This window comes from Mustela lutreola, chromosome 11, assembly GCF_030435805.1.
Source record: "Mustela lutreola isolate mMusLut2 chromosome 11, mMusLut2.pri, whole genome shotgun sequence".
Taxonomy (NCBI): Eukaryota; Metazoa; Chordata; class Mammalia; order Carnivora; family Mustelidae; genus Mustela; species Mustela lutreola.
Genome location: NC_081300.1, coordinates 7,999,304 through 8,013,352, shown reverse-complemented (window position 1 = coordinate 8,013,352; position 14,049 = coordinate 7,999,304). Strand labels below are relative to the sequence as shown.

Genomic DNA, 14,049 nt, shown 5'->3' with positions numbered 1-14,049 from the left:
TCAGCAACAAAGAGTCTTGCACTGTTCTGGAAACCAGTGTAACAATGTCTGCTTGAAGAGGTTGTCTGCATTTCCAAATGTAAATTTTACAGAAGAGCAAACATGATATTCACAATACCTCATCTGACAGATTGCCTAAGGCACCGAAGTTAGAAAATCCCTAGTGCCTGCTGCATTTTCTAAACTATTCATTAATTTGTTTTGTTGATTTTTGGCGTGAGAGAACAAAAACGATGGGACCCACAGTATCTGTTCTAATATTCTTTTATATTTGTAAATAAAATACTTGGGAATGGCCCTTGAGGAGAATAATAAATGCTTTTACGATATTGTTTTGTACAACTGGGTGTTACACATGATGTAGCTTAGAAAGTATATCACTTTCATGCTTACCTGCATAAATTGCATGAATTCTTGGGCAACACATAATCTTCATTGCTTTTAGACTCTGCTAAATTCTGGCAAGATCCTTTGTTTAGCTAAAATTAATAACACTTGAGAATAATATCTCTTCTTCAAATATAACTTCAGTGTGCTATGTTAAAACAAAATTTAGCTTAAATATTATGTGAGTCACTTGTCAAACCATTTAAAAATTCAACAGTTTAACTTTATTTGAGAATATGCTTTTAGGTACTTTAAATATAATATGTGAATCAATTTTCCAAAAAAAAAAAAAGAATTCTCATCTTTCTCTCCAAGGTATCAATCCTCAGAAACTGTAGGATATTGATGTCTAGTTTTTCTTTCCTGGAAAAGGAAATTAATATTTTCAGATACATAGATATATAACTATGATAGTTATATATCATAGATATATAACCTAGATACAAAAAGGGGGGCGCCTGGGTGGCTCAGTGAGTTGGGGCCTCTGCCTTCAGCTCGGGTCGTGGTCCCAGGGTCCTGGGATCGAGCCCCGCAATGGGCTCTCTGCCCGGTGGGGAGCCTGCTTCCCCCTCTCTCTCTGCTTGCTGCCTGACAAAGAAATAAATAAAATCTTAAAAAAAAAAAGCATATATATTATATGCATGTGTACAAGTATTTGGATATATGCATAAATATGAAACAAACATTTTGTAGATTATTTTGCTTAAAACCACTCATCTTACGATTTTAATTTTGCATGTTAATCTTAATGAGATAATTACAAGTAAGAGAAAAGTAAATATCAAAAGAAGGCTATATTAAAATTAGCTTCTCTCTGGGGTGCCTGGGTGGCTCAGTGGTTAAGCGCCTGCCTTCCACTCAGTTCGTGATCCCAGGGTCCTGGGATCCAGCCCCATGTGAGGATCCCTGCTCAGTGGGAAGCCTGCTTCTCCCTCTCCCACTTCCCCTGCTGGTGTTCCCTCTCTCATTGTCTCTGTCTCTGTCAAATAAATAAATAAAATCTTAAAAAAATGAAATAAAATAAAATTAGCTTCTCAGTATTGAGACAGAATTGTAAATTCATTGTGACAAAGAATAAAAGGGCTCCTCTGGACAGCTTACACAGCAACCCCCAATAGTCATTATTTTATGAGGCTGAAAGTCTAGGTTTCCCTAGGTTTCTATAGTCTAAACTAAAACCACAGATTTTAGAAGGGAATGTGACAGAGAACACCAGCCTCTTTAAAAAGTAGCCACATAGTTATAATTTACAGACATTATTTTCCATGACATGGGTATAATTTTTGATCACGAATTGATCCTTTTAACTATTTTGATACTATCTTGTCCTCATCAATAATGGGGTATCATCTTCAAAAATGGAGGACTCAAATTTTAAAAATATATGAAATGTATCTATACCTTTTTTTTCCACGTAGAATACTAGTTGGCAACTGATAGTTCTTCTGGGATAGCATTTCAAGTCATGAATGGACTTAAGTCTTACCCTTCAGCAAAATTCTCCATTTGTAGTTAGAGCATGTGCCCTAAGGTGACAAACACTGATCATGCATTAAGCAAGTCAAAACTGGTACTTTTGTCAAGACAAGGGAAATACCCAGTTCCTGCCCATGCCAACCATCCTCTCTGACCTCAGGTGGGGAGCCCTGAGAAACACTTGTAAAGTCCAAAACCCAGACCTTATCTTAGGACTAAAAAATGCTTCCCCTCCCCACACACCTCATTGCCACGCCAGTAGGGGCCTCATTATGGCAATTCTTTTGACCCAACACATCATGTCTGGCTATGAAGAAAAAAATTACAAGAAAGGAGAAAAGTTAGAACCATATAAAATGCACAATTAGAATAAGACAATGCAGAAAAAGAGTAGAAGACAAAATAAGAACAAAGATCAAGGGCAACAAACAGAAAATGGGAACAAATACGGCAGATATTAATACAGCTTTATCAACAATCACTTCGAACATCATCAGTCTAAAAAGAGATTATCAGAGTGGATCCAAAACCAAGATCCAACTATATGTTTTGAAAAAGAAACCCACTCTAAATATAAATACAAAGATTAACAATAAATGGATATTTAAAAATATACCATGCTAATATTAATCAAAAAATATAATTTGAGGGGCGCCTGGGTGGCTCAGTGGGTTCAGGCCTCTGCCTTCAGCTCAGGTCACGATCTCGGGGTCCTGGGATCGAGCCCCGTATCAGGCTCTCTGCTCCGCGGGGAGCCTGCCTCCTCTCTCTCTGCCTGCCTCACTGCCTACTTGTGATCTCTGTCAAATAAATAAAATTTTAAAAGAAAAAAATATATATATATAATTTGAAAATTCATTAAAAATATAACACACTAACATTAATTTTAAAAGGGGGTAGCTATTTTAATTTAGACAAAGAAGATGTCAAAGCAAGGAAGATTATTAGGGATAAAGAAAGTAATTACATATTGATACATTGGTCAATCCTACAAGAAGCCATAACAATCTTTAGTGTGTGTGTGTGCACCGAAAATAGCATCAAACCACTGAGTCAAAAATTGACAGAACAACAAAGAGAAATAGATGCATCCACTATCATAGGTGGAGTCTTCAGTACCCCTTCCTCACAAATGGACAGGTCCAGCAGGCAGAAAATCAGTAAGGACCCTGTTGAACGCAACAGCACCGTCAGTCAACCGAAATAGTGGACATCTATAGACAACATCAACACATTCTTCCAACTCACGTGGAACATTCAATGAAGATACACCACATTCTGGGCCACGAAACATATCTACACGAATATAAAAGAATAGAAATCGTACAATGTCTGCAATGAGACCACAATGGAATTAAACTGGAAATCAGTGATGGCAAGGTAGCTGGAAAATCCCCAAATGTGTGGAGATTAAACAGCACAGTTTTAATCAATACGTGAGTCCAAAAAGAAACCTCAAGAGAGATTTTTAAATCTTTGAACTAAGTGAAAATGAGAGCGAACCTGTCAAAATTTTTTGTCAGAAGAAATAACATTCAGCATGTTGACAAGTAGATTAAGAAAAATTCATTCGTGCAATGGTATTATTGCACTGAGTTTGCGGTCTAGTTGAGAGAGTAGACATTTGCCCATCTCTCTGGACTGTGGAGAAAAAGAAACAGTGCACAAGCTATAGCAGAGGAACTTGTTCCCGTAGACAGTTTGGAGCTAGAATAAGTAAGTTTATTAAATTACTTACTGTCAAATGATGGAAGAATTGCTAACCTGGGTGCATGAATCATGGATGGGCCTTGGTGAGAGAACGGGGTGAGGTCTTAGAGGGTACATACGCTTATGAACACTATGTGCATTTTTCTGGGAAGCAGGTCCATGGCTTATATTTATGACCCCAAATTTTCTAGTCACTTTTTCTGCCAGTCAACTGGTGTCCATTGCCTTGTGACTCTCGTCCCACCAAAAACGTGCACAATGGATGGGAGTTAGGAGAAGAGAGATACTGAATCCAATGAGAATTTAACGAAAGAGTAATGAGAATCTTCTGGGTGCCACCCTTACTCTTATTGACAGAAGATACAATTTTCATAAAAACACAGAGTCCTTGCTTTCATGGAGGTTATTCTACTATTTTAAAATTTAGACTATTTTAAAATTCAGCAAACAAGGACCAAAACTGAGGGCGGAGGAGAAGACATACTTGCGTTCTCGCTTGTATTTGGCTACAGTTAATGGGAAGAGGGTAGAAATACTCGGTGGGAAGTGGTTTAAGAGAGGAATACCTGATCATTTTGTTTCAGCACTCCGGTACACAGCATCTCCTGTAACACTAAGTGAAAAATATTTTTCTTTCAAGGTAACGGAACTGCACAACATCAAAAATATAACCAGACTGCCTCGAGAGACAAAGAAGCACGCCGTGGCAATTATCTTTCATGATGAAACGTCAAAGACATTTGCCTGTGAGTCAGGTAAGCAATTATAGCCCGGTCTACAGCTTGTGGAAATTGAACTACTTCCGAGACAATGGCCCAGATGGATGAAGTCATACCCCCGAATAGGGAGGCTTCTTGTGATAAGACTGTGCTATGGAAGACTGTAGGGAGAAGCTCAACGTATTGATTTCTACAGATGTTTGGGGTGCTTGTTTATTATCTGTCTGTGTCTGGATTTTGCTCCCAGGTGGTCGGAGGACTCTTGAGGTTTCTATTCAAGCTTGAAGAATTAAGTAAACAGTGCCTGGGAGATATTGTTAGGGCGAGATTGTGACTTGTATTCTGGTTCCTGCCGGGTGCAGCTGTAGGCATTTGGTGGGAAAATAAGAACACCGCCATGCAGAGGTGTGGGGCAAAGCACAGCTGAAGTCCCCAGACATCCCAAAACCCAACTCTGAGCAATTTGTTGCTTTCATGGGTTCTCAGTACTACAAGGAAATACATTTCCGACTGAATTTTCGCATCCCCCTCCTAAAGCACTCTGACATCGCTGAGACATATGGCAGCTTAGAGTATGAACCTGCAGTGTTTTTCATTTTGAAATCCCTGTGCTATGCAATGTATTAGCTGGCTTATTATAGCTTTTTAAAGATCTTGCTCAATGAAATGGTGCATTCGTTTTATAATGGATGGAAGCGAAAAGCACTAAGGGTTTGAAAGATGCGGATTTAAAATTATAGTGAAGTCTTTGGTAGAAGCCTTACTGGGTTGTTTTTTTGTTTTGTTTTGTTTTGTTTTGTTTTGTTTTTAAAGAAAATAAAGCTTCTGGATTTATAGTTAAAGTTTATAGGTGTAATTAATACCAGGTTCTGTTATTCTAAAACTGATAATGTCACCTTGCCTAAATGAAACTGTTCACAGCTCCTCACCTACACTTTTCTTAGTTTTGCTAAACTGAGTTGGGATTTTTCAATGTCTTTCCTTGGAAGCCTTTCATCCCTTTTGCCATACTTCTCTTCGCTCTTCATCTGGCTTCATTTCATCATTTAAAATTGACTTTTGGCACCGCACAGAAGTCTGTTAACTGGTGATATCAATTCCGTTTCGTAATAGAACCCGTCCCAACCTTGCTGGTAGCATTTGTTAACATCCAACAGTATTTGTGCCTTCTTGTTCACTGTCTTAAAACTGTCTCACAACTTCACTTTGCTCTGAGCTCTTAGATAATGTCTCATATGAAAACTAACAACCAGAAAATTGGTTTTCCAAAAAAGATAAAAGATAATTTTCACTCTTGTTTGTGTACTTTTCACGACTGCCTTACAGTTTTGAAATTATACTGAGCTATGTGGTGGGTACGTATGCAACACTGGAGTCTGTTATTTCAGATAAGAATGATACTGAATTATGTTTCTGAAACGCAGATGCAGAGTTGTACCCCACATATCTAACACTGGAAGCTTTTGAAGATTATAAGATTTTATATATATATATATATATATATATATATATATATATGTATGTATTTTTTAAGATTTTATAAACATATATTTTTATCCCCAGGGGTACAGGTCTGTGAATCACCAGGTTTACACACTTCACAGCACTCACCAAAGCACATACCCTCCCCAATGTCCATAATCCCACCCCCTTCTCCCAACCCCCCTCCCCCCGGCAACCCTCAGTTTGTTTTGTGAGATTAAGAGTCACTTATGGTTTGTCTCCCTCCCAATCCCATCTTGTTTCATTTATTCTTCTCCTACCCACTTAAGCCCCCATGTTGCATCACCACTTCCTCATATCAGGGAGATCATATGATAGTTGTCTTTCTCTGCTTGACTTATTTCGCTAAGCATGATACGCTCTAGTTCCATCCATGTTGTCACAAATGGCAAGATTTCATTTCTTTTGATGGCTGCATAGTATTCCATTGTGTATATATACCACATCTTCTTGATCCATTCATCTGTTGATGGACATCTAGGCTCTTTCCATAGTTTGGCTATTGTGGACATTGCTGCTATAAACATTCGGGTGCACGTGCCCCTTTGGATCACTACGTTTGTATCTTTAGGGTAAATACCCAATAGTGCAATTGCTGGGTCATAGGGCAGTTCTATTTTCAACATTACTGACAGAATGGGAGAAGCTATTTGCAAACGACATATCAAATAAAGGACTAGTGCCCAGAATCTATAAAGAACTTAGCAAACTCAACACCCAAAGAACAGATAATCCAGTCAAAAAATGGGCAGAGGACATGAACAGAGATTTTATATATTTATTTATTGTGGTGGTGATGGTTTCATGGGTCATGTAAGATTTTGGAGAAACAAAGACTCCTACCCTAAAACAAAATGGCTTTAATTTCCAAGAGAAGAATTTCGAGACAGTGAAACTGAAGCTAGACCCAAATGTAAAAATAAAAGAATGTGTTTATTTGAATTCCTGGCAGAGTTTTCAATTCATTTGAATTATGACTTATTTGGATTATTTGTTTTTTAAATCACTTTTGTGTATGTAGATGTAGCAGTCTGCTTGAAGCTAGTAGTAAAAATGTTTAAGAAACAATGGCACAATTTTATTAAATTTTCTTAACTTCACGGCACATGACAATGGAAAAAAAGAAAGGACTTGAAAAACAAACGGGGAATGAGTACTTCTTCTAGCAAATTATATTTTTTAGATTGATGTTAAGATCAATAGTCCATGTCTTCTGATAAAACGGCAGAATCATTTGGAAAAAAGACTTCCAACTGCAAAGCAGTCACAGATGTGAAAATCAAAACAGCAATACAGTTAAAGCCAAAATTAAAAGGAGCTGTCATATTTATTTCTAATGCGAATGCAGGTCAAAGTGTGTTCTCATGATAGCTAGTGAGTATGTGAATTGCCTCAATTATTTTTTTCAAGAAAACTGGCAGCTACTATTAAACAAGTATGCATGCCCTTGACTCAGTGAGTGTCTTTGGGAAAATATCCTGTAGAAACATACATACCAGCACATGAGGTCATAGGTTTAAGCAAATTGTGTGTAATGACAACAAAATTGGGAACAAATGAATGGCTATCAAGAAAATACTTGAACAAATTATGGTGCATTGTTATCACGAAATATTATGCAATCCCTAGAAAGAATTCTTATTAAGCCAATTAACTGGAAGACATTTCTATGAATTTTAGTACTTCAAGCAAAGCAAACCGACAGAGAACCGACAAATCACATTTGTAAAAGAAACGACGAGAGACATAGCATGTGTTTTACCAAGAGTTACCTGGGGTAAGAGGGAATAATAAGAAGGAGGTGGGTGGAAAAGGAAGCTGGGGAAAAAATGCAATAGTGAAAAGGGAAAAGAAAAGAAAATGAACAGAAGAAAATACCCAGCATATAAACTGTCCCACTTACATGAAATTATGTGTATGTGATTGTGTGAATGAATATATCCAGTTTTTTAAAGCCAGTCAGTCATCAGAGAAATGCAAATTAAAACCACAGTATATCACTATGCACATATCAGAATGGCTAAAATTTTTTAAAAAGTAAGACCACCCAATTCTTGTGAGGTGTCAGAGAAACTAGATCCCTCTTGTGCTGCTGACTGAAACTTAAAATGATACAGACACTCTGGAAAGTGGTTAGCAGCTTCTTATAAAATTAAACATGTCATTATTACACAATCCAGCAATTGCATTCTTGGATATTTAGCTCAGAAAAAATGGAAATTTATATTCATACATACGCATACACACATACAAAAAGTACTCATAATAGCTTTTGCTCACAATAGACCCAAACTGGAAAGAACCCAGATGTCTTTTAATAAACTCTGGTATACTCACATACCATGAAATTGTCCTCAGCCATAAAAAGGAACAAATTATTGATAAAAGCAGCAGCCTGGATGAATCTTGACTGAATTATGTCAAGGGGGAAAAAGCCAATCCAGTATGGAATTTCCTCAAAAATTAAAAATAGAGCTACCCTATGACCCTGCAGTTGCACTACTAAGTATTTACCCCAAAGATACTGATGTAGGGAAAAGAAGGATCATACATACCCCAGTGTTCATAGCAGCAATGTCCACAATTGCCAAACTGTGAAAAGAGCCAAGATGCCCTTCAGCAGACGAATGGATAAGAAGATATGGTCCATATATACAGTGGAATATTACGCAGCCATCAGAAAGGATGAATACCCAGCTTTTGTATCAACATGCACAGGACTGGAGGAGATTATGCTGAGTGAATAAGTCAAGCAGAGAGAGTCAGTCATCATATTGTTTCACTTATTTTTGGGCATAAAGATAAACACGGAGGACATTGGGAGATTGCGAAGAGAAGGGAGTTGGGGGAAATTGGAGGGGGAGACAAACCATGAGACACTGTGGACTCTGAGAAACAAACTGAGGGGTTTGTTTGACGTGGGGGGTTGGGTGAGCCTGGTGGTGGGTGTTAAGGAAGGCACATACTGCATGGAGCACTGGGTGTGGTGCATAAGCAATGAATCTTGGAACCCTGAAAAAATTAAATGAAATTTTTTAAAAAGCCAATCCCAAAAGATGTATTTTGTGATTCCACTTACTTAACATCCGTGAAATGATAAATTTTAGAGATGAAGGACATCTTAGCTGACAATTTAGCTGTCAGAGATGCTGAATGGGATTGGGGGTTTGGAGTCCCAGGGGGATATATGGTCATAAAAGTTATATGAACTTATATTGGCACTGAACAGTTAACTTGATTGTAATGGTGCATAAACAAACTTATGCAGGTGACAACTTGTATAGAAGTCATACATACAAGTAAGTACAAGTAAAACTGTGGAAATTGGAATAAGATCAGTACCCTATCAATGTCAGTATCTTGGTTATGATATTATACTATCATTTTGCAAAATATCACCTTTGGGGGGAAGTGGGCAAAGTTTAGACAGAATTTCTCTGTAATATTTCTTACTACTGCATGTGAATATACAATTATCTCAGAAAACTTTGCAGTAAAAAATACATCTAGACTATCTTGAAGGCCATCTGTAATATGTATTTTTTAAGTTAAAAGACAGGGTAGGGAGGGACTTGCAGGAAGAAAAATGTGTTTGGCTTATTCTAATATGATAAACAGAAACTGACATCAGTTAAGGACAATGAAAATAATCCTAGATGTGTGCCTTTGTAGCTTGTGTATGTTTTATGAGCACAAAGACACATGGGCAAGGGTATACATACATGTGCTTCTTCTAACACAGAGTCCTTGCGTGAGCTCCTCTCCAGCCTGCTATGCCACCTGCACACACACATCTCCCAACCACTTCCCCACTGGCTTCCGTTTGGCCCCATATGTCATGCCTCTTCGTGCCTCTGCCCTCCACACACAGAACCCTGACCTCAGACCTCACATACCCTGTTCACAATCTCTGTCAGATTTAAGCTCAGTGAAGACGTGACCATATTTTCTTTCTCACCTCAGAAAGCCAGCAAACACAAATTTTGGCCTCAAAATTTATGGAATTAATGAAATAATAAATGAGTAAAAATTTGTATTTAAGTTTTGTTATAATGATATATTTATCATTCAGCTTTTCCTAGGAGATCGTTTTTCGAAAAATTAGTTTTAGAGGCTAATTGGGCAGCATGGGGAAAATTGTTTAAATTGCCAAGTAACAGATTGTTGTGTGTTTGTGATGGTGTGTGGGGGAGTAAGTGATCATTATGCTGTGTGTGTGTGTGTATGTGTGTGTGTGTGTGTGTGTGTGTGTGTATGCATTTCCATGGCCTGCCAGGTCTGCTGCAATAACTCTCTGAGTAGGATATTGTGGAACACAAATAAGAATTTCTGGAGTTTGTCTCTTACTTGAAAAGAGACCCATTGGTCCTCTTTTTGAATATGTTCCAATCTCAAGCCAATGCCTAGAAAATGAAGGAGCAGATGGCTTAGATGTTGGAAACCTAGAATCTGCCTAATAGATTCTGCTTACCTTCATTAAGGAAAAGAGAAAAAAGGAAAAAGAGCTCAACTATGTCAGTCTAGCAATACCTTAGAAATACCTTAGAAATACTCCAGACAACCACAATAAAGTGAACATTGTAATAAAGTGAGTCAAATGAATTTTGTAGGTTCCCAGTGTAAATAAAAGTTATGTTTATACTACCCTGTAATCTATTAAACGTTCAATGGCATTATGATTTTTAAAAATGTACATATTTTAATTTAAAAATAGTTCATTGGTAAAAAATACCAACCATCATCGAACTTTCAGGGAGTCATAATCTTTCTGTGGATGGAGCATCTAGCCTCGGTGTGGACTGATTAGGGTGGTAATTGATGAAGGTTGGAGTGCCTGTGGCAGTTTCTTGAAAGAAGATGATGAAGTTGGCCACGTCAATTGACTCTTCATTTCACAAACAAATTCTCTGCATCATGCAATGCTGTTTGATAGCATTTTACCCACAGTAGAACTTCTTTCAAAACTGGGCTCAATTCCCTCCAAACATGGCTCTGCTTTATCACTACGTTTATGGGGAGTTTTCTAAATCCTTTGCTGTTATTTCAACAATCTCCACGGCTTCTTCAGCAGTAGATTCCGTATCAGTAAACCACTTTCTTTGCTCATCCGTAAGAAGTCAGTCCTTACCCATTAAACGTTTACCGAGATTGTAGCAATCTATTCACATCTTCAGGCTCCACTTCTGATTCTACTTCTCTTGCTATTTCTGCCACATCTGCAGGTTATCCATGAAGGTTGGAATCAACTTCTTCCAAACTCCTGTTTTTTTGATACTTGGACCTCTTCCCATGAATTATGCATGTTCTTACTGACATCCAGAATGGTAGATTCTTTCCAGATTTTCAGTTGACCTTGCCCAGATCCATCAAAGGAGCCACTACCTATGGCAGCTGTAACCAAAATGATTCCTTGATCCATGAGCTGCAGAATGGACGTTGTGGTAGAAAGCATGGAAACAACAACGATCTCACTGTACATCTCAGTCACAGCTCTTGAGTGACTGGGTGCATTGTCAATAGCGGTAATACTTTGGGGGCTCCTGGGTGGCTCAGTGGGTTAAGCCGCTGCCTTCGGCTCAGGTCATGATCTCAGAGTCCTGGGATCGAGTCCCACATCGGGCTCTCTGCTCAGCAGAGAGCCTGCTTCCCTCTCTCTCTCTGCCTGCCTCTCCATCTACTTGTGATTTCTCTCTGTCAAATAAATAAATAAAATCTTTAAAAAAAAAAATAGCGGTAATACTTTGAAAGAAATCCTATTTTCTGAGCAGTAGGTCTTAAAAATGGGCTTAAAAATATTCAGTAAGCCATGTTGTACACAGATGTGTCATCACCCAGGCTTTGTTGTTCCAATTACAGAAGTTGGGCGCAATAGATTTAGCATAATTCTTAAGGACCCTAGGACTTTCAGAATGACCACTGAGCACTGGCTTCAACTTAAAGTCACTGGCTACATTACCTCCTAACAAGTCTGTCCCTTGGATTTTTAAAGCCAAGCATTGACTTCTCCTCTCTAGCTATGGAAGTCCTAGATGACATCTTCTTCCAGTATAAGGCTATTTCTATCTATACTGAAAGTCTGTTGTTTAATTTAGCCACCTTCATGGAATAGCTTAAGTGGATCTTCTTTTTCTCCTTTCTCCTTTGCAGTCACATATTGGCTGACTGCCACAGGAAGCCTAGCTTCTGCCTGTCAGCTTTCGACATACCTTCCTCACTAAGTTTAATCATTTCTATCTTTTGCTTTAAAACGAGAGATAGGTGACTTTTGCTTTCACTTGAACGTGAGAGGCCATTAATTAATGGGCCTTATTTCAATATTGTTGTTTCTCAGGGAATAGGGAGGCCAGAGGAGAGGGAGAGAGGGGAACAGCCAGTCAGTGGAGCAGTCAGAACTCGCACCATGTATCAGTTAATTTCGCCATCTTGTGTGGGCAGTTTGTGCCATCCACAAACCCAATAATACTGTCAAAGATCATGATCAGGGATCACCATAACAAACATAATAATAACAAAAAAGTTTGAAATACTGCCAGAATTACCAAAATGTGATACTGGACACAAAGTGGGCCAATGCTCTTGAGAAAACGTTGTCAATAGACTTGTTTGATGCAGGGTGGCCAACGAGCCTTCAGTTTGTGAAAAACTCAACATTGGCTCAGCACAATAAATTGAAGCATATTAGAATGTGGTATACCTTTATATGAAACCTCACCTCCAAATAATTTAGACTTACCTCCAAATAATTTAAGGCAACTTGTATTTAAAGTCTGAACAAGCTGCTTAATTTCCAAAATAATTATTTGAAGCATTGAATTTATTCCATAATACAATGAAGTTATTTTTATTGTTTCTTCCATACAAAATATGTAGTAGAATATTCAGGACTTGAATAAATTCCCCCCTATTAAAAATGAAAAGTATTTGAGTAAATCCCAAATCCCAATATGTGCATATATTTATAATTAAATTTTTAAAAATTTTGTGTATTACTTTGTACCCAAAATACCTGGTCATCAATTTGTATACATACTGTATTTCCCAAAATCAATATCCTTATTTCTAAGAGATCATTACTTCCTAAAATAACATCTTTTACCCATAACCTTTTGTATTAATCAATAAAATATATTAGTGTCTTCATTATTATTGCTGATTATTTTAAGAAAGCATTTTTTAGAGGATTTTCTATATTTTTTTTGCTTCTCTTCCTTCAAATGATCTTTCCTCCCAAAAATAAGGTCAAAAGATACACAGTCAAAAATCATTCTTTAATTCAAAATGAAAGGTAATAGCAATGATTGAAGTCTTTATTTTGATTAACACTTTTATTAGATAGGCAATTAAAAAACCTGTTTTGGCTCTCACCTCTGGCACACAACCTATAAACATAAATGAACTTATGCTTCTGTGTTACAGATTTAGACACTAGACAAAGAGACTGTTCTTGGAGTTAGGTGAATAGAACCCACTATAAAGTCCAATCATTATTCATGAATATTATGATGAAGAAAAAGTGTGTGTATGATTTCACCAAGTGTTTTTTATTTGATTTTTAAAAAACATTTCTATTTTCCAATTAGAAAATCCTTTTGTATTACATGAATTATTTAATGTTTGAAGATTTGAACTTATGTTTTAAAATGAAGGAAAAGTCCCTCATATAAAGGTTCTTTTTTTTTTAAAAGATTTGTTTATTTATTAGAAAGAGAGAGAGCATGAGCGTGTGCATGCGCACAAGCAGGAAAAGGGCAGAGGAAAAGGGAGAAGCCAGGGCTTCAAAAAAGGGCTCGATCTCAGGACCCAGGGATCACAACCTGAGCCAAAGGCAGACACTTAACCGACTAAGCCACCCAGGTGCCCCTAAAGGGGCACCTCAAATAAGAGAGGTACTCACCTCAATTGTTCAGCTTTTCTCACATTTGTGGTAATAAAGCTAATTTAGTAGAAGTAAGCCAGCAAAACAACTGGCATATTTTGATAATTGTTCAGCCATATAGTCAAATATGACTTTAAATTGTTGGAAGTTTGATTTATAGAACCCAAAGTAACAGAAGATGTATATCCATACAAAGGACAAAATCAGATTTATCGCATTTAAGAAGTAAAATTCGTGTGTGACGTTAAAAAATTATTCACTACTGCTGCTCAGAGTTACATGGTCTGTGGATAAACATAATACTTCAGTTTCAAGTGATGTCAGCCTAGCACTTTTTATGAGCAGTCCATTTACTTTGGGGATAATGGGAGACATTTC

At 37.5% G+C, this 14,049-nt stretch overlaps 1 protein-coding gene across 1 annotated transcript in view; it reads left to right on the top strand.

Annotated features, from left to right (window-relative positions):
* Positions 1-14,049, top strand: part of DOK6 (docking protein 6) — a 386,183-nt gene that overhangs the window by 131,219 nt on the left and 240,915 nt on the right. Inside the window, exon 3 of the mRNA XM_059139419.1 lies at positions 4,214-4,328. Coding sequence (XP_058995402.1) covers positions 4,214-4,328 — 115 coding nt within the window. The remainder of the gene's footprint in view (positions 1-4,213; positions 4,329-14,049) is intronic.